This window comes from Pleurodeles waltl, chromosome 5 (genome assembly GCF_031143425.1).
Source record: "Pleurodeles waltl isolate 20211129_DDA chromosome 5, aPleWal1.hap1.20221129, whole genome shotgun sequence".
Taxonomy (NCBI): Eukaryota; Metazoa; Chordata; class Amphibia; order Caudata; family Salamandridae; genus Pleurodeles; species Pleurodeles waltl.
This window is the reverse complement of record NC_090444.1, coordinates 679,597,687-679,619,931: the sequence shown is the minus strand read 5'-3', so window position 1 is coordinate 679,619,931 and position 22,245 is coordinate 679,597,687. Positions and strand designations below refer to the sequence as shown.

The 22,245-nt window shown below is 43.9% G+C and overlaps 1 protein-coding gene across 5 annotated transcripts in view; it reads right to left on the bottom strand.

Annotated features, from left to right (window-relative positions):
• Window positions 1-22,245, bottom strand: part of NT5DC1 (5'-nucleotidase domain containing 1) — a 999,625-nt gene that overhangs the window by 49,164 nt on the left and 928,216 nt on the right. For all 5 annotated transcript variants that reach the window (XM_069234556.1, XM_069234559.1, XM_069234557.1 and 2 more), the window contains one exon: window positions 21,166-21,334. In XM_069234556.1, coding sequence (XP_069090657.1) covers window positions 21,166-21,334 — 169 coding nt within the window. The remainder of the gene's footprint in view (window positions 1-21,165; window positions 21,335-22,245) is intronic.

Sequence of the window (22,245 nt, the reverse complement as noted above, 5' to 3'; positions counted from 1 at the left end):
CCAAGACCACTGTTGCAACGGGTGTTGCCAGAGAGGGGATGGTGTTGGTGGTGCATGTGGGAGTGGTGGCTGCTCCTGTTGTCTCCTCTTGGGGCTGGCTGACCATTGGCACTTGGCTGCTTTGGCTGGTGGGGGTGTCTTGTGGGAGACCTGTGGGACATAGGGAACACACTGTCAGTGTCTACTATCAGTTAAAAACTTCCTAATAAACAATTGCCTATTAACTGCCTACTTGACTACATTGCCCATAATGCATCATGCTGTTGTTTGCTACTCTGAAATGGAGCTATCTTGGTTGTGCATGACCATGTGTACATGGTGGGTGGGGGTATGGCATTGATGGGGGTACAGGCATATCACATGGTACTCACCGGTTGATGGTCCGGGCTCAGAGGTGTCCAGTTCTCCAAATCCAGTTACAGACTCCGGCTCCAGGGTCTCCTCCACCCTTTCCTCCAGGGGTGTGGGTGGTGGTATGGTAGATGGTCCCCCTCCTGTGCCTCTCATCTCCCGGAGCCTTTCTGCCACCCTCTCCTTGGTCCGGGAGCGGAGGTCGTACCACCTCTTCTTTAGTTCATCCACACTCCTGTGGCTGACACCCAGGGAGTTTACCTTCTCCTGGATTTCCTGCCAAATTCATTTTTTGGCAGAGTCTGGCACATTGAGGGCTGCCTTCCCAAAAAGCTCATCATGGTGCTGACAGCACTCATCTGTGAGCACCTCCAGCTCCTTCTCTGCAAACTTGAGCTTTCTCTTCCTGGGAGTGTCAGCCATTGTTGCTTGTGCTCTGTTTGCTGTGCTGCAGTTAAAAAGGGTGTGGTCCTCCCTCCTCCCAGGTGTATTTGTAAACTTCCTGGCTGTGATGTCATCATCATGTGCCAGGAAGTGTTTTCCTGAGTGTTCTGGAGTGGTTTCTGGAGTGTTCTGCAGCACTTGCTTTCAATTTTCAGCACAGTCGCAATGTGCTAAACCCACTCGCAAATTGTGAGTCCGTTTTTTGCGCGGTGGCAAAAAGCGACCTCGCAAACAGCGGACTCGCTATCTGCGGTGCGACTCCCGGTGCGAGTCGCAATTTGTCCGCGCAATTTCTACCTGCATTCCAGTTAGCGACACGCAAATTGCGAGTCGCACATGCTCGCAAATTGCGAGTCGCTAATTTTTTTGTACCCACATCTGGCCCTTAGTGTGCATAAATATTTGCAAAACTTAACTTTCATGAATGATCTAGAGTTTTAGGCCTGACTGTAGTTTATAAACTGAAGATACACAGGTTTGTCAAGTAATGTGACCTTATCACACATCCATCTTGTAGTGGAGCGGTGATGCTTGCATGATTCAATGCTACTAAGACCAAGGAGATCAGGTGGGCTCAGGATACGAGGGGACTTTTTCACTCAAAAAAAAGTCAAGAAATATGGGCATTTTAATTATTGTAACATACCTCTTGGAAGTGAAACAGCAAGCATCTTTCAAAACTACTCCGTTCAACTTTATCAGTTGAATCGGTTTCCACTAATATCAGAATCTTAGTATATAACAAAAGCAATGGCCGACAGAACCAGAGCTAATTCTTACATTAACTAGTATAGCGACATTACTAGGGATCAGCCATTTACCTCGAGAGACTGGGTTCTTGTAGCACAGAATGTTTCAGCTTCACATTAGCAATGAGCCAAAGACAGAATTAATTGAAGTTCGCCCGTCTTAGATCCAAGTGCCTCATTGCTTGCACCCCTGAATAGGTTGACTGCCTAAGTCACACATATTTTGCTGCTAGACTGATGAGAGCAGATTAACAAGCAATAACTTGAAGCCTTTTTATTCACATCTCAATCACGGGAACATACGTGTCTGTCCATAGATCAACAAACTTGAATTCTTGGATGTAACTACTAAACATCGTTGCTTTTGAAAATATTTAAAGGCGCTCTTGGTTTAATTTTTTAAGCTACAGTTCTGGTGATCAGACAACTGTTGGATGACAATTCATGAACAGCTAATTACTAATTTCCAGTCTTGTTGCTTCCTTCAATGGATTATAAGATGTACACTTTTTTTTTTACATTTTTGGAATTCTTTTTTGACAACTTTTGTTCTAACTCCTGATTACTAATATAAAATATTAACTGATGAGCTTTAATTTGGAATTACAAATTTAGCTTTTCACTTGTTTTTTTCCTCTCACCAGTTCTATCTAGTCTTGGCATCTCTGTCCATCTTGCATTCAGAGAACGTTGCCCCACACTCATGCCCTGCTCTCCGTGGGCCCTTCTCGTTTAACAGACCAGTAACTCCCCATTTTGAAAAAATCAGTCAGGCCTGTCACAAACTTCTCTGGGACCTGGAGCAAAACCTCCTATAGTGCCCCTCTTTGGTTTGTAACTCAAAGAGCACATCCTAATTAGAAAAAAATATTCAGTGGGGAAAGAGAAGATGCAGTATTTGGTACCACCTAAATGGTGTGGCTACTACAGCTATACAATGAAGGAAAAGGCTAGGCGTGCCTTTTCATGATTTCAATACATTTTGTGACAGGCATGGGCCCGGGGCAAAGCACATGCCTGTGCCTTGTGACCAACATGCCCTGGTCCACTGTGCAAAGCTCGCCTAGCCTCGAAAGAGGCACTGATCTGCCACCAACCCATCCTTTTGTTCTCCATCATGGTTATCATACCAGGGTCAAGTCGTACTAGCCAAATGGACTCCTCCTCTCAAGAAACCTCTGTTGGACACACTGTCCACCTCTTTGGGATATTCAGGAAGCTTGTATGTCACCTGGCCCTCTGGCTATACCAATCCTATCCCCCACACATGGCGTAATTGTATGTCAAGACCGGAGGCTCATATTATGCTTATGCTTCTCTAACTTGCTTTATTTTAACAGCAGCAGTCAAGGAAACTACAACTCCCATGAGGCTTGAAGAACAGAAAGCCAATGGGAAAGTGAAACGTATCGGCAAATGCACCAATAGGAACACCAGGGGGAATATAATCATTACGCTTGACTGCGACCAGCCCTCTTTCTTGCTGCTCGCAGTCAAGATAAGTGAGTATTCATTACTTCATCTATTTATTATTCTGGCAATGTTTATTGTGTAAATGTATGTTTTAAATACGGCGCTCGCCTTCGATGTATGAATCCTTGCTGTTTATTCCTCAGTCTAATTTCCTCAGCGCTCGCGCGCGTTCTTCCATATACACCGTTTCTGTCATTCTGAAGGCCCAACTCGCCGCTTACCTCACGCTTCGTCGGAAGCCTCGAGTCAATGCCGCTTCGACTCCCCTTCAAGTAGCTCCTTTGCCTGCCTCTTTTCCTCATAGTTTTGGTTTTTTCAAAGCGGTCACGCCCCTATGGGTGTGTACTGAGTTTCTACTGGCATTTTATCTCTGAACTTAACCCTTTCATTTCCAGCAATTACTTGTTGTCGTTTTCCTTCTTTTCTGTGCTTACAATGGAACAACAAAGCTCTTTTGAGCGCTTAAATGACAATGATATTGGACCTTTTATCAATGAAGCTGTTTCCAAGGCTGTTTCAGCCACAATAAATAAAATGTCTAAAGATATTGAAAATTCTGTACAAAATATAGTTTTCAAATCCTTATTGGCCCATTCTGCGGGGGATAGCAGAAAATGCGAATTCAAGGATTTGTCTTCACAGAAACCATCTGATGGCGCATCATTGAAGTTTCTTCACCCCGGATTGAGGACGAGTCTCCTCCCAGGCCTCCTTCAAAGGAGGGGAATTCTAAGACTTTTCATGAAAAATGTAAAACAAAAACTAAGCATACTACATCTGCACCAAAGAAGATTGTGATTTCTCACATTTCGGATACCGATGATGACATCCTTAATGTGGATGATCGGGATGACAGTTCAGATATTTGGGGTTCGCAAACTCAATCTTCCCCCCCTTCTAAGAAACCCAAGTTAGATACTTCTGACCCTTTTGTAGCCCAAACCATTTCTGATTCAGATGGCAATCCCATGTTTGACCCCTCTCTTCTGCATCACCCCAATTCCACGAAATGGACTCTTTCATCACATGTTGTAAAGTATATTGCTTCCAGGTTAAGACTCCCCCTGGAAACACAGACTAGAGCCAAATTGAAATCGGAATGCCCCAGACCTTCCCTGTTTTCTAACATTGCTTCTACTCCAGCTATCGATCAACCCCTTCTCACCTTCTTTTCTAAATTCGGAAAAGACCCCCATAAAGGCGTAGACAAGGCCTTGTCGAACTACCACGATAAACTTTTAGATCTGGTTGGTCCTCTGGCCCGTATCTTCGACATGGCGGAATCCGCCAGGATGGAGAATGCATAAATTGATCCAATGGACCTCTCACTATGGATCCAAAGAGCCTTTTGCCTTCTAGGCAATGCGAACGCCGCCATTACCCACAAAAGGAGAAAAGGGCTACTTTTGAAACTAGACCCCAAGCTGGCTAATCTAGCCACTATGGATCCTTGAATCAAGGCGGACGGTCTTCTTTTTGGGGATTCTTTTATCAAAGACCTAGGAAAATCGTTACTACCTTTGCCTCCATAGACAAGGCTCAACAAAACATTAAAAAGGTATTCAACCAATGGGTTTTTGCCAGGGCCGGTACAGGCAGGGGTTGTTCTACCGGCCGCTCCTTTCATACGCAAGGATGTAGAGGCTCCTCCTACTCCTCTTATGAATCACAATCCTATAAACCCCAGTTCTACCCTCAGCGAGGCAGAGGCTACCGGGGTCATGGACAACGTGGCTTCAGGAACAATAACACACAAGGTAAGCCCTATTTCTGGCCTTCGTCCAATAGGCGGTCGTCTTCGTTGGTTCATTTCAAAATGGCGCATTATAACAGCAGATCCATGGGTTCTAAAGTATATTCAAGGCTATCTGATAGAGTTTTACTCAACGCCTCACCAGTCATTCTCCCCCCCCCCCTGTGTTTTTCAACAGAAATGTCCTCTCTCATTTCGGAAGAAGTGCGTTCCCTTCTATCAAAACAGGCCATTCACCCTTCTCTCCTGGCTCCCGCTGGCTTCCTCAGCTCTCTCTTTAGTTCAAAAGAAAAACAAGAAGATGAGACCAGTCATCAATCTCAGAAATTTCAATTGGTTCGTTGTTTATCGACACTTCAAAATGGAAACCATTCTCCATTTAAGGGACATTCTTCTTCCCTTCGATTTCATGGTCCGTCTGGACCTCCAGGAACCTTTCCGTTCCTATTCATTCGAGTCACAGAAAATACCTCCACCTCCAGTGGCAGGGACAAACTTACCAGTTTTCTTCCCTTCCGTTCGGCCTTACGTCAGCACCTTGGTGCTTCACGAAACTAATGAAACCGGTAACGGCTCATCTCAGATCCTTCGGCATCAGACTGTTAATTTATCTAGACGATATTCTCATCATGCATCAGAGCCGTCTTACTCCACAATCTCATCTACAAATAACGTGTTCTCTTCTTTCCAAACTAGGTTTCTTACTCAACAAAGAAAAACCAAACACAATTCCTTCACAAAGAATAGAATTCTCCACCTTCCTCAACAAAAGGTAAATTCCATAAAATCAGAGATTTCGAAAACTCTCCACAGGTCTCAAATTTCTTTAAGAACCTTAGCCAGGATAGTGGGCCTCCTGTCTTCCTCAATTCAGGCTATCTTACCCGGTCCACTTCATTACCGAGCTCTTCAAAGGTTTAAGATTCGTCACCTCAGAAAAGGTCTCTCGTATTCAGAAATAATCGAATTAGATCAAGACTCTCGCTTAGAGCTTCAATGGTGGCTAGACCATTTAGATGCTTGGAACGGCAGAGCTATCTTTGCATCAGCCCCAGATCTTGTGTTAGAATCGGATGCAAGCCTGACAGGTTGGGGCGCCCGTTGTGGTCCAATCTCGTCTTGAGGTACATGGTCGTTAGAGGAGTCTAAATTGCATATCAATTATTGACAGATGCTTGCAGGCTGCTTTGCAATCAAGAGCCTTGCAAAAGACAAAGTACAGTGTACCATCCCCCTCCGTATGGACAATGTATCGGCTGTCCGTTACATAAATCATCTGGGGGGCACCAGGTCGAAACCTTTGGCGGATCTAGCAAAAAGCTTATGGGAGTTCTGTCTACTCAACGAGATTTCACTCTCAGCAGAATATCTTCCAGGGTCTCTCAATCAAACGGCAGATTGGCACTCCCGTTTTCTCAGGGATTCCAGCGATTGGAAGCTCCACCCTTCAATATTCCAATCTCTTCTCCACAAATGGGGTCCCTTCCGCATAGACCTCTTTGCCTCTCGCCTCAATGCACAGTTACCTCTGTTGTTCAGCTGGCGTCCGGATCCTTCGGCGTTGGCCTCAGACGCTTTTCTTCAGGATTTGTCCCAGGCGGTCAATTATGCGTTTCCTCCTTTTCTGATGATTACCAGAGTTCTCGCCCAAGCCAGACGTCAGAAAGCAACACTGGTATTAGTAGTTCCCTTTTGGCAATCACAAGTTTGGTTTCCCCCTCTCCTGGAGTTAGCAATCGATTTTCCCGTGCTCCTCCCTCTTTTCCCTTCCCTTCTCTTAGATCCCCTAGGGAATCCACACTCCCTGGTACTCAACAATACGCTCACTCTCTGCCTGGAAGGTGTCCGGCCTTCCCGATCTTCCATCCCTATTTCGGAGGAAGCTTCAGACTTTATCAACAAAGCCTGGGCACCCAGCACCAGGAAGGCTTACAGTTCCGCCTGGTCTCTTTGGTCAAGCTGGTGCGTGGGAAGGGATCTCGATCCAATTTCAGCAGAATGATCAATTTATACAGATCAGCTATTTCTATGCATCATTCTTACATCAATGGGAAACCAGTGGGAGAACATCCACTGCTTTGTCGCCTTTTAAAGGGACTAAAATTTTCTATTCCTCCATTACCCAAATATTCAAAATTATGGGATGTCAATGTTGTGTTGAATTTGTCTTTATCTTGGCAAGATAATTCGGATCTTTCTTTGAAAATGCTTTCAGTCAAGCTTACTATGTTACTCTGTTTGATTTCCATTAAACGCTTAACTGATGTTAGAGCCTTAGACATTTCTTCTCGCCAATTTGCCCCTACAGGGGTGTTGTTCTCCATTAATAAACGTACTAAAACCAATTTACGTACAGTTTTTTATTCGTACTTTCCCAATCAACCCAAATTGTGTGTAGGACAGTGTCTCAAGTGTTATGAGGACCGTACGGCCAATCTCAGAACGCCTTCTTTTTCCCAACTCCTTATTTCTTTCCGTAAGCTTCTGCTACTCTCGCCAGATGGGTTCATTGGGTTATGTCTTTGGCTGGTATTGACACCTCCGTTTTCGGGGCTCATTCTTCTAGGGGAGCTATGGCTTCCAAAGCTTTCTGGGTAGGTTCCAGATTACAAGACATTCTGAGATTGGCCAACTGGTCTAACGATAATGTTTTTAGAACTTTTTATTGTAAACCAGTTCATACTACAACTTCTGTGGTTATTAACATGCTTTAAAAAAGCATAATATGAGCCTCCGGTCTTGACATAAAATGTAGATTTTCCTAGTATTCTATGACGGAAAGTCTTAATTTTATTAAAGACACGGAGGCGAGTATTATCCCACCGCAAAAGGAGACTTTTTGGATTTTTGTCTTTGCTCTTTTTCCCTCCCTCACAGCAACATCTACTCAACCTCAACCTTCCACCTGATCGTACAATGGGTTTGTCGTCTCCAGGCTCGTCTTCAAGAGACCCACCTTATTGCCAACTGGATTTCTCCTTCATGCCAGTCTTGGTTGAACTTTATACGAGAACTGAACTTTGTTCACTATTTTTAGCAGTTTCTGTTGTCCTAGCTATTTTTCCCCTGTTTTCTCGCACTGACTAGCTTTCTTGCATCAAGAAAGAGGGCTGGTCGCAGTCAAGCATATTGATTATATTCCCCCTGGTGTTCCTATTGGTGCGTTCGCCGATACGTTTCACTTTCCCATTGGCTTTCTGTTTTTCAAGCCTCATGGGAGTTGTAGTTTTCTTGACTGCTGCTGTTAAAATAAAGCAAGTTATAGAAGCATAAGCATAATACTCGCCTCCGTGTCTTTAATAAAATTAAGACTTTCCACCATAGAATACTAGGAAAATCTACATTATCTACTGCATTACTGAGTGGAAAAAAGTGTGGGAGAGAGTCCTCAACATGCTACCTCAATTAGGGACCTACAGGCACCCTCATCCTCAGGCTTAATCTTAAAAGGCCTTCCACCTAAACTAGAAGATCTTGTATATCTCTTCCAGTTATTCCTAGCTCTACCTGCTCCAGGCAAGCACTATCAGTCCAGCCTTCCTGTGTATGCCAGCCTTCACCATTCTTTACTGCAAAAACCTTTACAATGCAGCTGCACTGGCAAATATATATTTCCTATTTTTCCACAATGTTCATCCTAGCATCTCATGTAGTCTCCAATATACCCTTGCTGCTTGCTGTAATCATATAAGAAAAGGTTAAGGCCCCGGATGGCAAGTCAGACAGAAAGACTACCTACACCTTGAGTTGCCAGGTTCTAAGATGGAATCATTCTCATAGAAAATAGACTGTAAATGGAGGCCATTGCATCCTGTACTTCTAGGGTTGTGTATGGTTAAGGGGAAGAAAAACGGGCAGGCATGGCTGTTCTTTTTCTGATTCACTTGCTTTAGCTGGGTTCATGCCCCAGCCTAGTGAGAACCTTTATGAGGATTTTTCTCAGATGTCACGGTGCGTGTGCTTCAAACAACTTGGAAAGGTGGATGTTTTTAGGATTAGGTTTTGAAAGTGGTGCTGTTTAACACACCTGTTGCTAACAAAATGCAAATAGTGGGTTTTGGTTTGCTCCTTTCAACAGTTGGCTTCTTCGACCAGCCTTTTTTAGCCAACGGATTGAGACTTAGACTATATCCTGTCTCAGTCCCACAGAGCATTCATCTCTCACCTAAGGCTTCTGGTTGCTTGGTTGTAATCCTCCGCCACAATGCGAATGCTTCCAGTGAACTGCATAGGGACTTTTACAACAATATCTTTCTGCCCACTCCAGCTGACTCCATCTTGTGTGTCTCACAGTAATAGGCTAGCGCTCCATGTGTTTGAACATTAAATCCTACCTTAATGGCTTTGTTCACGCTTGTTTTACTTTGACACTACATTTAGCACACCCAGTTTGCAGGAAACTGTGGCCGAAGCTGCCTGCTTTGCACTGCAGGGCACATGTGGTCCTGCCTTTTTGCCACTTCTCTGCCACCCACAGCCCGCTTGCTCTGTTGTCTACTGTCTCTGATGCCCCTTTGATGTTCAATCGGGAGTAGCAGTCAAAGGAAAGTATTAGCTACATACCTGCCAGCTGTGGTACGCAGTGCTGTAACTTTGGACACTGGATTTTTTTTTTACAAATTAAATGTGTGACATAATCCGCCCCTTTGAAGGGTGCAGGTATACGCAGTTTGTAAAATTTGGGTGTATTGGTCAATAGATTGTTGCTGCATAATTGCTGACTATATAAGTAACTGGGCAACACAGACAGCATTTAATGTAATTTTGCGTCTGTTATACGTGTTTGAGGCAGTTTACACTTATAGGAGGAAGATACAAAGCGTGTTCTAGTTGCGGTGTTTCAAAAAAGGAGTCTTCAGCTTATATCTCCAAGCTTGAAGATTTTGTTGCCTGATTTTAGACTCCTCAGTAGCCTTGCGAAGTAGGAGGCTGAGGATGGATGTCTATAGGGTTTGTTACGGGTCTGAATGATGTACAAAGTCTGAGGCCAAAGCCTATGCTGTACCAAACCAGATGGCCATGGAGAGGACACACCCTCAGATGACCTCAGATTTATGTATCATCACGCTCCGGCACCTACTGCTGTTTATCGTAATGTAATCTGCTTACAACTCCTATTTTCTGAACTAGAGATGTTTCCGTATCTGTCATTACAAATGATCAGTTATCGCTCTTCTCTTACTGCAACTAATCTGCAACTTCTGCAGTTCCAAATCTTTGCAGCTCATCAAGGAAAACAGACTTACTCAGAGCGGAAACATATTTGTTAGTCATGCAACGCGCAGCTTTCCACGCACTTGAGCGGGCGAAGTAACAGCATGGAAAGATAGATACCATACGCTCAACAGTCAGATAATGCCGGCCCTATGTTCTTTGTCTGTTTTGTACTAGGAAGATATAATTTTGAACTTTGGCTGGAGATTTGCTGTCACCTGCATTTAGACTAAAAACAACTGCGTTTGGGACTATGTGCTCAGAACTTGTTCCAGGCCCTGTCGATCGTAGGATCAGAGCGATTCGTGTTGTATTAACATATTGTGAATACGTATTATGAATGCAATACTCGAAATGCATTTCCTGATTCTAGGTGTTCTGGGAATGCTCTTTAGATTAATTTACCAGATCTTGGTAGGAAACTAACCCAGCATTGTTTGGACAACCAGAATATGAAAGCTGCTTTTTGTGGTAAACGATTTTATTCAGGAACACGCACTGGCAATGCTAATGGGTCTGTCTAATCAATGAAAGTGCCTTTGTGTCACTGATGGATTTAGGCAGTCAGTAGGTTATCATAGGTGCACTCTGTTAAGCAACTTTGCACTCATGCATCCATTCATCCATCTACTGATTCAATCTTGCAATTACCCTCTGGCACAAACACAATAAAACTCAAACTCAACAAAATATGCATGATAAATTAAGTACAAGTACAAAAATAAAAATATGGTGCCATTTAAACATGGTGGACATGTGCTTGCAATAGTGAAACGAAACATAGCAGCAGGTGTCCGTCTTGAAGTGGTGTTGTAAATAGTTGCTGGGACGGAAAAGTCCTCTGCATGGTAAGAGACATGTACCCCTGCCCTGTGTGCCCAACAGTACTGTTGTCTGGATCCCTAATGCTGATTTTTTTTTCATAGGCAAATATGGATCATGAGTATGCGCCAAGACATGGGCCTGTCTCAGGGACTAGAGTTTTGTTGGACCAAGAATGGCACCCAAAGTTCTACCCCCATACTGGAAGACGAGAATCGCCTTCACCAGCAGTGAAGCAGCATAAGCGTGGTGTTGGCAGCGTCCAATGTGGTGATCAGTGGTAGTGAACAGGACCTTTTTACACTTTGTCACTCACCTTTTTATGTTCTGCTGCTGTCTGCTTAACTCACCCTTGGCACACATCTGGTAGTAACCCCTCCGCCAGAATCTAAATCAGGCCCTGAGTGTCTGTGCTGAAGTTGAGGGTACAATGCATAGATGTATTAGTGCTGAACAGAAAGTGTACTATGAATGTCCTCTACTTCAGTGTGCCCGCAATGTACAGGGTTGGGAAGCCAAGGCCTGCCTGGTAATGACATGAGGAGTAGAGAATCCCCTAGACAGATTTGTGCATTGCTGTGTTCCTGTGAGCATGCTGAGGATACACTGGAGTGAAAGAAGGGACTCCATTTACATCTCAAAAGACTGCTCTTTGATTCAGTGATTGATCACAAAGAAGGGGCCTGTATAGGGCTGATAATAGAAACATACAGAGTAGGACTGGGGGTTTGGGATCAACTCGTTGATGCACATATCACTGTGGCTGACAGGTGCAAATTCTGGTCACTCCCATTAACTATGTTGTGGACAATCAACTTCAGAGTTGTAGTTGCTGTGACAGACCTCTTTCATGAAGGAAGATGGCAAGGAGAAGTGCCCACTTCTAAAGAAGCAGGACCACAACATCTAATTTCAGAGACCCAGTCTTTATTTTACATTTGGTGTCTGGAAAAGGACTTTAGGAAGGAGAGGTTGAGTCCCCAAACATTTTTCATCAGCCAAGCAGCCAGATGGGCCGTGTGAGAATGGGGAAGGTCTGCAAGACTTATGCCTGTGACAGGAGCCTGACCTACTATGGATCACGCTCAGCTGGGCCAAGACTCCTTCTGCACTTGACTCACACTGGTAGTTGTGGTCAAGCAGTCAAAGCGCTCTTGGGCTGCGGGGATGAAGATACAGGTCACATCCGCCACTGGTCCCGGTAGCCCCTGCATGCCCCGTGGCCCTCTGAAAGTGGTTCTGACAATAGTCTACTCCAAACTGGTCCCCTGGTTTAGAGAAGCTGACCATGTGGAGTACGACGCACTGCATATGAGACTGAAAAGAGACCCGTTAGAACTCCTGGATAGCTGTGGTATCCTCCAAAGAAACATTAAAATAAAAAAGAAGAGAACCTAGGAAATGAAGGGTTATGATACAAGGCAAATATCTAATACTAAGGCCCAGATTTACAAAGGACTTGCGTTGTGCCTACGTCACACAAGTTGACGAAAGGCAACACAAGTCCTTAACTGATATTTACTAAGCCACATACGGGGTAATTTGAGCCATCTTGCATGACTTTGTAAAGAAATATAATGCAATGCAGCAGCTTACACTGCATTACGTTCTGAAGTGATAGGCGTTCCATGGGTGGAGCATGGGCATTCCTGTGCCTCTACACAAGGAATTTAACTCACGCCCAGATTTATTAAAATCTGTAAACCTGGGTTTGTGCCAAAATAAAGTGCCTCCTGAAGATGGTGTAACGAGGAGAATGATTTTTATTTTTTCTCCTTCCATCCTGCATTGCACATGGAAAGAGGAACTTGCCTATTAGAATTATTATTGCGCAGAAAGGTATCACTTCCTGCGCGAAATATTCCTCCCTCTAACACAGAGACCCCGTGAACCATGGCATAATGGTGCCTGCGGTACAGCACATAGTGCACCAGCACAAGAAAAGAGTAGAAGTGTGCCATAACTTAGTAGATGTCGCACACTGCTGCTCTGTTTCACAAAATGCAGCAACTTCCCTTGCGCTGCATTAAAATTTAGTAACTCTGGCCCAAAAGGACTGACCAACCAGCGCTGACACTGAAGCACATTCATTTTCAGGTGGATGTACACATGTGATCAGAAAATGCTGACATTCATGGGGCAAGATAGCCAATGACTGATGTGGACTGAACCATTACCCCATAAAAAGCTGTTGTGAATGGAAACAGTGTAAATGACACTCAGACAGACCATTGGCAGAACTGGCCTCACCCAAATGTCCTTCAAGTATCCAAATTATAAATAGGTATGCATTTGGATGTATGCATTGTTAAATGATTTTTATATTGCAAAATCCTAGCAGATATCCAAGAAGATATTCCACCAAAATTATTACTGTGCAAAACATCTACCCCAAGGGTTTGTCAGAGGAGGTAACCAACACCCACATCTTTCCCCACAAAGGTAATCATTGACATTTCATATAATAAAATACCTATCTTAGGTTTTAATACAGAGAAATAGCAATCCACCCGTACAATGCCTATTGACTTTAACATGTTTTTCACGATTTGTCAGGCCTACTGAGTTTATAATAACTTTTTGTAATAAACAGATCAGACCTATGGCTTCTGAAACAATTTTTCCTGATGAACCAATTAGGCCTTTAGCTGGCTTGCGGCCCTAACCACCTAGTTCTCCTGTATTGAGCTTACATTTTCCCACAAGGCAACCATCAGACATATAGGGGGTCATTCTGACCCTGGCGGTAATTACCGCCATGGTGGAGGTTGGCGGTAGCACCGCCAACAGGCTGGCGGTGCTCCGCCGGGCATTCTGACAGAAGCGGAAAGCCGGCGGTGTACCGCCGACTTTCCGCTGCCCATGGGAATCCGCCATGGTGGCGCAGCTTGCTGCGCCGCCATGGGGATTCCGACAGCCCATACCGCCATCCTGTTCCTGGCGGTTCACCCGCCAGGAACAGGATGGCGGTATGGGGTGTCGTGGGGCCCCTGGGGGCCCCACAAAGAATTTCAGTGTCTGCTTTGCAGACACTGAAATTCGCGACGGGTGCAACTGCACCCGTCGCACCTTCCCACTCCGCCGGCTCCATTCTGAGCCGGCTTCCTCGTGGGAAGGGTGTTTCCCGCTGGGCTGGCGGGCGGACTTTCGGCGGTCGCCCGCCAGCCCAGTGGGAAAGCCAGAATGACCGCCGCGGTCTTTCGGCGGGAACCGCTTGGCGGGCGGCGACTGCCGTCCGCCGCGGTCAGAATTACCCCCATAGTCATAAAATTACATAGTACACTACATTACAATTGGCAAAGCAAAATACTGTATCTTGGAAGAGGGTCTAACAAGCAAATCTTCTATATCCACAGTTTGTTAGAGGGGTATTCAGCACAAAAAACATTGAGTACTGATGTAATCCTACTACAAAAGGAGTGATAGTCATTGTAACAAATGCCTACCTGTATGCTTGTCCCCACAACCAACTTAAACCTAGGATGTTGGTCCTGAGCCTTCCCACAAGGTAACTATCAGGTATGCCATAATAATATAACAAATATGTACAAAACAATACAGAATCCCTACCACTAGAGTCTAATGAGGCATATCATAGTGCAAATCATCCATCCCCATGGGTTGTTTGGGTGGGTAACCAACACCAAATTCCTTGCCTACTATGGTAAAATGTGACAGTCCATGTAACAAAATAACGGCTACAGGATTAAGCAGTGTAACAGCAACCCATCTTTAAAAGCCTGTTGTCTTGAACACATTCTGTCACAATGAGCAGCCAAAATTAATCCCCTTGTAACATTACAGCAGTAATCTGTGAGATTCAATGTAACAAAAAATCCATCTTAAGGCTTTAACATGGAGTAACAACAATCCACACTTGCCGATTGACTTTAACAAAGCTTTTTACAATAAATATGTCAGGCCCAATGCCTTTATCATAACCTTTTATAATAAATAGATTAAATCTATAGAATTTTCAGTGGCATACAAACATAACCAACTCAGTCTTGTTTTACTGAGTACAAGCTCTGGCACAAGCCAACGTGCAATACAAGCAGTCTTTTATGTGGAAGCATACACATTCATCTGTGTTAAATCCTGTACTCAGAGAACCAACATGTGGGGTTAGCCTAAGCCCTTCTATTACTTTGAAAGCTCATTTTTGTTGATCATATAAGGTCAGTTGACAGCTGCACATCAAGACAGCCCTAAAACTCCATGTAAATTAGTGTAGCCCTGGCGATCTAATGTTGCTCTTAAACTCATAACTATACTCTGAAGTCTGAAGTTAATGTGGAAGGGGGGGGGCTCGGATTGCAATAGACTTCACATTACCGCACTCCTCTCATCTGTGCTATTTCCAGATAAAAACAAACACTGTCAATCAATCAATCAATAATATTTATAAAGCGCGCTACTCACCCGTGAGGGTCTCAAGGCGCTAGGGGTAGGGGGTTACTGCTGCTCGAAGAGCCAGGTCTTGAGCTGCCTCCGGAAGGCGAGGTGGTCCTGGGTGATCCTGAGGGTGGCGGGGAGGGAGTTCCATGTCTTGGCCGCCAGGTAGGAGAAGGATTTCCCTCCTGCCGTGGTGTGGTGGATGCGAGGGACGGTGGTGAGTGCGAGGCTGGTGGAGCGAAGTTGACGGGTGGGCGTGTAGAAACTGAGGCGACGGTTGAGGTATTCGGGTCCCTTGTTGTGGAGGGCTTTGTGCGCGTGGGTGAGGAGCCTGAAAGTGATCCTTTTGTTGACGGGTAGCCAGTGCAGGTGTCTCAGGTGGGCGGAGATGTGGCTGTGGCGGGGTATGTCGAGGATGAGGCGTGCGGAGGCGTTCTGGATTCGCTGAACACGTTTCTGGAGTTTTGCGGTGGTTCCTGCGTATAGGTTGTTTCCGTAGTCCAGGCGGCTTGTGACGAGGGCGTGGGTCACAGTTTTTCTGGTGTCGGTGGGGATCCAGCAGAATATCTTTCAGAGCATGCGGAGAGTGAGGAAGCAGGAAGACGAGACAGCGTTGACTTGTTTGGTCATGGTGAGAAGCGGGTCCAGGATGAATCCGAGGTTGCGTGCGTGGTCTGAGGGGGTTGGTGCGGTGCCCAGGGCCGTGGGCCACCAAGAATTGTCCCAGGCGGACGGGGTGTTTCCGAGGATGAGGACTTCCGTTTTGTCTGAGTTCAGCTTCAGGCGGCTGAGTTTCATCCATTCTGCGACGTCTTTCATTCCGTCCTGCAGGTTGGTCTTGGTGGTGGTATTGTCCTTGGTGAGGGAAAGAATCAGCTGGGTGTCGTCGGCGTAGGAGATGATGTTGATGTTGTGTTTGCGTGCGATGTCGGCGAGGGGGCTCATGTAGACATTGAAGAGAGTCGGGCTGAGCGAGGAGCCCTGTGGGACGCCGCAGAGGATCTTGGTGGGATCCGAGCGGAACGGTGGGAGGTAGACTCTTTGGGAGCGGTTAGAGAGAAAAGAGGCGATCCAGTCCAGGGCCTGTCCTTGGATGCCGGTGGAGCGGAGGCGGGATATTAGGGTGCAGTGGCAGACAGTGTCGAAGGCAGCCGAGAGGTCGAGGAGGATGAGGGCGGCTGTTTCTCCGTTGTCCAGCAGAGTTCTGATGTAATCGGTGGCTGCAATGAGGGCGGTTTCGTGCTGTGGTTGGCTCGGAATCCGGAAATTATTTAGTTACCTAAGCTTTGCATTACAACGTTCAAGCTCAGACAGCCATAGTCATGCTGGCTGAGGGAGCTGGATACAATTTGTTTTGAAAAATCACAGCTTCGTGGAGGGGGAATACTTTTTTCTGTGGAGGAACACAACTTTAGTCAAATCAAAACATGCACTCATGGCTACCAATGTGTCGGAGCCAAAGCCCCTTTTGGTAGTCCTCCTGAAAGCTCTTTTTGGGGAGGATCCCATTGCACCTGGCAACAGCTTGATGACAAGCCAGATCTAAATAGCAGTTATCTTGGATTCATGGACTAGTAACTCCATCAGATTAAACTTTTTTATTTTGCGTGAAGGACATTGCCATTTGGTTGAACTCTAACTCTCTTAAATTTAAGGGTGATAAAACAGAATTCCTGCACTGTTCACCAAACAAAGTTCCTTTGAGTCTCCCTACCCATTTCTGGTCGTTAACAGTAAAGGATGTGCCTCCTCCTTCTAACTCGGTGTGCAATCTGGGAGTGATTGTTTACAACAAACTGTCCCTCTAAGATCATATTACGAAAGTAGACGGGACATGTTTTTCACTTCTTTGAGGCCTGTGAAAACTGCCCCCCATGCTGCCATCTCATGCTGAAACATTGATTGTGTGCAGCATGATCCTGAGTAGACTTGACTAGGGTACATTTTGAAATTCTTATGTATTTTTCTAAAGCTTTTCAAGACATTGTACCTATTCCTCTGTAAAACCGGTTTCACAGATACTCCCCCAGGAGATGTCTGCGATCCTCCTCGGTCAACCTTATCTGCATCCCCAAATTCAAGAAAACTAGACAGGGAGGACGGGCATTTTCAGTAAGAGCAGCCCAACTATGGATTCAGCTTCCTGCCACCCTCAGATTTTCAATGGATCTTTTACACTTCAGGAAAGTCTTGAAAACTTGGCTCTTTTCTCAGTAATTGCTCGTGCTCTCCTCTTGGACTGTCTGTGAAGGCAGACCTTACCCCCGATATTTAAGGCTACCAGCGCCATGATACCTTTTGGTTATTACATGTGCTTTATAAGTAATAATAATAATAATATTAATTTAATATATTGTTTAACTCACAACAATACAGTACAGTTATTGGAGAAAGAAGGTAAAATGGCATTTTTAAAGGTAAACTTTTAAGTCACATGCTCAACACCTTTTGCCCAAAAGAATGGCCTACTATATAGATTAAACGCAGTCTAGAGAGAAACATGAAAAGTTTGTTTACTAACATGAAGATTCTGGTTTAAAAATATCTTGATGTATTTGCAGGTGCAAGAGGGAGATGTTGCTATGGCATACGTCAAATATGTTTTTTTCAGCCTGCACTGAGAACAAATACAGAACTAGAAAATATGTTAAACCCTCAAAGGCCTCAAGTTAAGATTTGTGGCTGGATTTCTACTGGTTTCAAGACTCAATCCCATCCCCATTTCGGCCATTTGTGTAAAGGTAGACAGACAACTGTCTTTGAAAGACCAAATAAGTCCAAATATCAGGCCTGCAGGTCTTTTTACTCGAAATATCTATTCGACCTGACTGTGATGTACCAGACCCCAAAACAGGTCTCACACATTGCAACAAAATACTTCGAGCGGTAATGGAAAGGTGGACAACTGACTGGCAATCCTATTAAAATTATCTTTAAAAATACATAAAAGCTTATTTACTCCTGGTAGCAGAGTGTCACTTCCCACTCAAAACACGATTGTTGGTTAGTCAGGGCCGGAGGAGCACAAAAGACTGAACCTGGTCCACCTCAGGACAGAGAAGGTGTTGTGGGGGGAAGACAGGCTGCATTTCAGATGGTAGACAATGGTAGTGAGTATTAACTTAGCCACCCAAGCTGGGTGGTGGAGGACAGAGTGTGTGCAGTGCCTCGGACACTACTGCTCCCAATACTAATTTCAGGAGAGAAGCCCCTCTCAGGCTGGCTTTTCACCACCTAGATGGAAATGGGGCCAATTGGCAGCCCTATTTCACCGGATAGGAGTGAGACTTATGCCAGTTGATGCCACTAAACCATAGAGCACAATAGGCACAGAGGTGGGCAAGCCACTGAAAGCTCGAGCCAGATGCTTAGCTTTGGTTCTACTCAAGGTTCTTTTGGACCCTCAACCCTAGACTGAGCCGAGCGTTCATGTGGCTTCTGTCTGCCAACCACACTGTAACCTCATGTACCGAGAATTACAGATACAGCATTAAAACTTCATGCAAATCTGGAAAGAGAAAGACTCTCATATATTGGCTGAATTGCAAAATGTGCAACCAGAAAAGCCTGAATCAATTCCGGCATCCACACTTCACTAAAGTGTGTGATCTTTTCAAATATCTTATTTAACCTAGCTTCCTTTTTTATTATCACATTTGAGACCACCTTCAAACACTTGAGTTCAGAATGTGTGCTGTACAAAAAACATGTGTGGTATTTTTTAGGCTGTAATGTTTCTCCCTGTATAAAAAAAGTATGTAGGTAACATTGAGTGCACTGGATAACTCACTTGCTTCTTAGTTTACTAATGTACTTTTCGTCAGGAAGGTGGGAGCCAAGCGTAGCCAATATTATAATGCCCCTACCTGAATAAATTTGGGCAAGAAGTTCAAAATGCAGCAGCATGGGGTTGGAGTGTACAGAAGTATGAGAACAAGACACAGAAACAGACAACACAATGACGAAAAACCTTTCAACACAGGTTTGTGCTGCTGAATTATATTTTAACATTTTTTTGGCATAAAGCGATCAAAGCTTCATGCTGCATTGAGTTAAATGTAGTACCCTGGTAATAAGAAACATATCAATTGAGGCATTAGCCCCCTGTCAGGTTGGGCTATTAAGCAGGAATACTGGCTCACCCAGAAAGAATTTGATTTGCCTCAGACAGTGGGCAAGTAGATCTTTCGAGGCCTGTAGGCACAGTTTATACCACTTAAAGATTTTAGGAAAGATTCTCACATTTGAATGGGAAACACATGGCTGTCAAAACAGTTTCTGTGAATTGTCTTTTGGGTTTACGTATGACATACTTATGTATTTTCAGAAGTACGTTATACTTACATCTCAAAAAAGCTCTCTGAGTCAAAAAACATTCTCCCCACAATTCACGTACAACACAAAAGTTCCCTTAATTTTAGTGGATCAAAATCAAGAAGTGCTCAAAGCTTCTAATAATGCCTTCGGGCGCTATGGTATATTTGTACATCACTAGCAAATTTCATACGCAATGAGCAAGGATTTTGGGCAACAACTCTTCTATCTAACAGAACGCCTCAATTTCCTATTTCACTGCTAAGATGAGCTGATTTAATTTCTTGGTCATTTATGGTGTTTGTGGTAGCCCATGATGCGAGAGACCTAGAGTGATTGCTTAAGGAAAATGTACTTGGGTAATACTAAATTTGTTTCTATGACATCTAGCACAGAATTCCAAAAGTTAAGCAATTCTGGATAAGTTCAAGAAACATGACGTGAACTACCTTTTCTCCCACAGTCTGAATTTGTAATATCTATAGAGAGCAGCAAAATGTTGTACACCCTTCTTTTTGTAGACACATTAGGATATCTTATGTGTAGCCATGATATCTCCCCATTCTTCAGGTGTGATCTGTGTTCCCAATTCATTCTCTCAAGCCAAGTCTACAAATGCCAAAGGTATGGCTTGTAGATTGGTCTCTGGCTTAAAGCCAACATTCAAAACTGTGGAGGGGCCCGGTAGCACCTTTATAAATTGTAGTAACCTGTGAGGCACCTCACATCTAAACCTTACTGCTGAGGGTGACCAAATTCTCTCTAAAGGCACTCAACACATTTTATGATCAACATTTCAAAAACATTTTAGTACACTAATTTTTGTAAATGTAAAGTCTTTCATCTTTTAAGTGGTGGGATGAAATCTGTATTCATTCCAACTGGTGTAAATGGGGAAGGAAAAGGTGAGTTCATCCATGTGACACCTTAAAACACCCAATATCATTGCAACTCTTGTGACTGAACCACTCTAGTCCCTCTTTTAAATCAGAATGGGGTGGAGGATACCTACTTGGTTTTATGAAAGGACCCTCACCCACTAGTTATAAAATCAACTAGGCATCCATATCCCATTCTTATCTAAAAGAGAACTAGAAAGGCTCAGTCACAAGAGTTCTCTCTCCAATGACATTGGTTGTTAAAATGTTGGAAGCTGAGTGGAGTCATCATTTTTTCTTCTGACTCTCCATTTTTCTTTCACCTGGGAGCACCTTATACAACACCTCCCATGTGACGTTTTTAAATTAAACAAACTATTTTACAATAAAATATTGAATACTGATTTCAAAATATGGTAAACTTAGAAACTTTGGAAGAAGTCAGTCTTCGGTTAATTGACAGAGGACACATGTAATGACGTTTGGAAAGAATATCAGGATTATGGTCAATTAGGAACAACAGTTTTTAGGTGAACATCATGCAGAATTATTTTGTTTGAACATATCAGATTAGAAATTATTGACCCAGTGTCCCTTCCTGGTCTTGAACCCCATCTCCCCTCCCCCAGTCGTATTAAGTAGTAAGGATCTTTATAGATCTGGATCTCTGATTCTATATAATTTAATTGTTTAGAAAAAAAAAGTAAATATAGAGAAGAATAACCTCCCTCTTTCTGTCTGTCTTTTCGCAAATGTAGTTGGAAGTAATTACCTGCTATTGATTCGATACTTGGAATTGCTATTGTACTGTAGGTATGAATGCAGGTGCAATACCATGTTGGTACCAAGGTTTCCACTCCATTCTGTGTGCCAGGTAGGGTTTCCACAAACATAGAGCCCCATTGTTTGGAAGGAGAATACGGTGCTTTGGGTTCAGACGCCTGAAACGAAAGATTGGAAAGGGAGAACTCAAGTTACTCAAGCATGAAAATGTACAGAATTATTTTTTGTATGAAAAAAGAAATACAATTTTTTCGAGGTGCATAATAGCTTAATTTGTACTTCACATCGCTATATAGCACCAGTATTCTTTATTGAATCCTCAGAAAATAGTCTAAATAAAGACACAACAATAATAATAACAAAAACACTTAAACACAAATGTTATTAGGCATATCAAGTAGAATTTTTGAAATCATGTGACTTTTCTTCTTTATTTGGGTGAAGCAGAAGAGCAGAAATCATGAGATACACCTAATCACCTAAATATAAAAATGTTTGGGCCTCTATTTGAACTTCATTCAACTCAATTTTCCCCCAGAAGTACAAATAGGCAAACGTATTGACAACGTAACAGTGCAGTGCTCACACATTTTACTTAACACAGCAATCCAGCAAATTAAGTCACAATAGTTCTCGAAACCCCAGCTAACATCATCAAACAAAGCAACATCTAGAATGTGACAGTTAGTGATGCAGGGCTTGGTAAAGAAAACTGTGTTTTCTCTAAACTGGAGGGCCCTTCGTGGCCTGTCTTGTGTATTCATGCTGATGAAACAAATATCACCATGTAACAAACCCTGGAGGTCTTCAAAAGCATCAACCTCTATATCGATGACCCACCTGAATTTGATTACAGTACTCGTTCATATTCTTGACATCACACATTGTATCAAAAGGATAGACCAATTGAAAATGTGTGTCACATATTGTCTAAATCCCTTTCCGAGGACAACAGTGTATGCATGGGCTACTGTGTCAAACGTGGTGGTTGTGGCCTTTAACTCCTGATGTCCCAGAGCCCAACCTACTATGGATCCTGCTCAACTGAGCCAAGTACCCCTTCTGTACT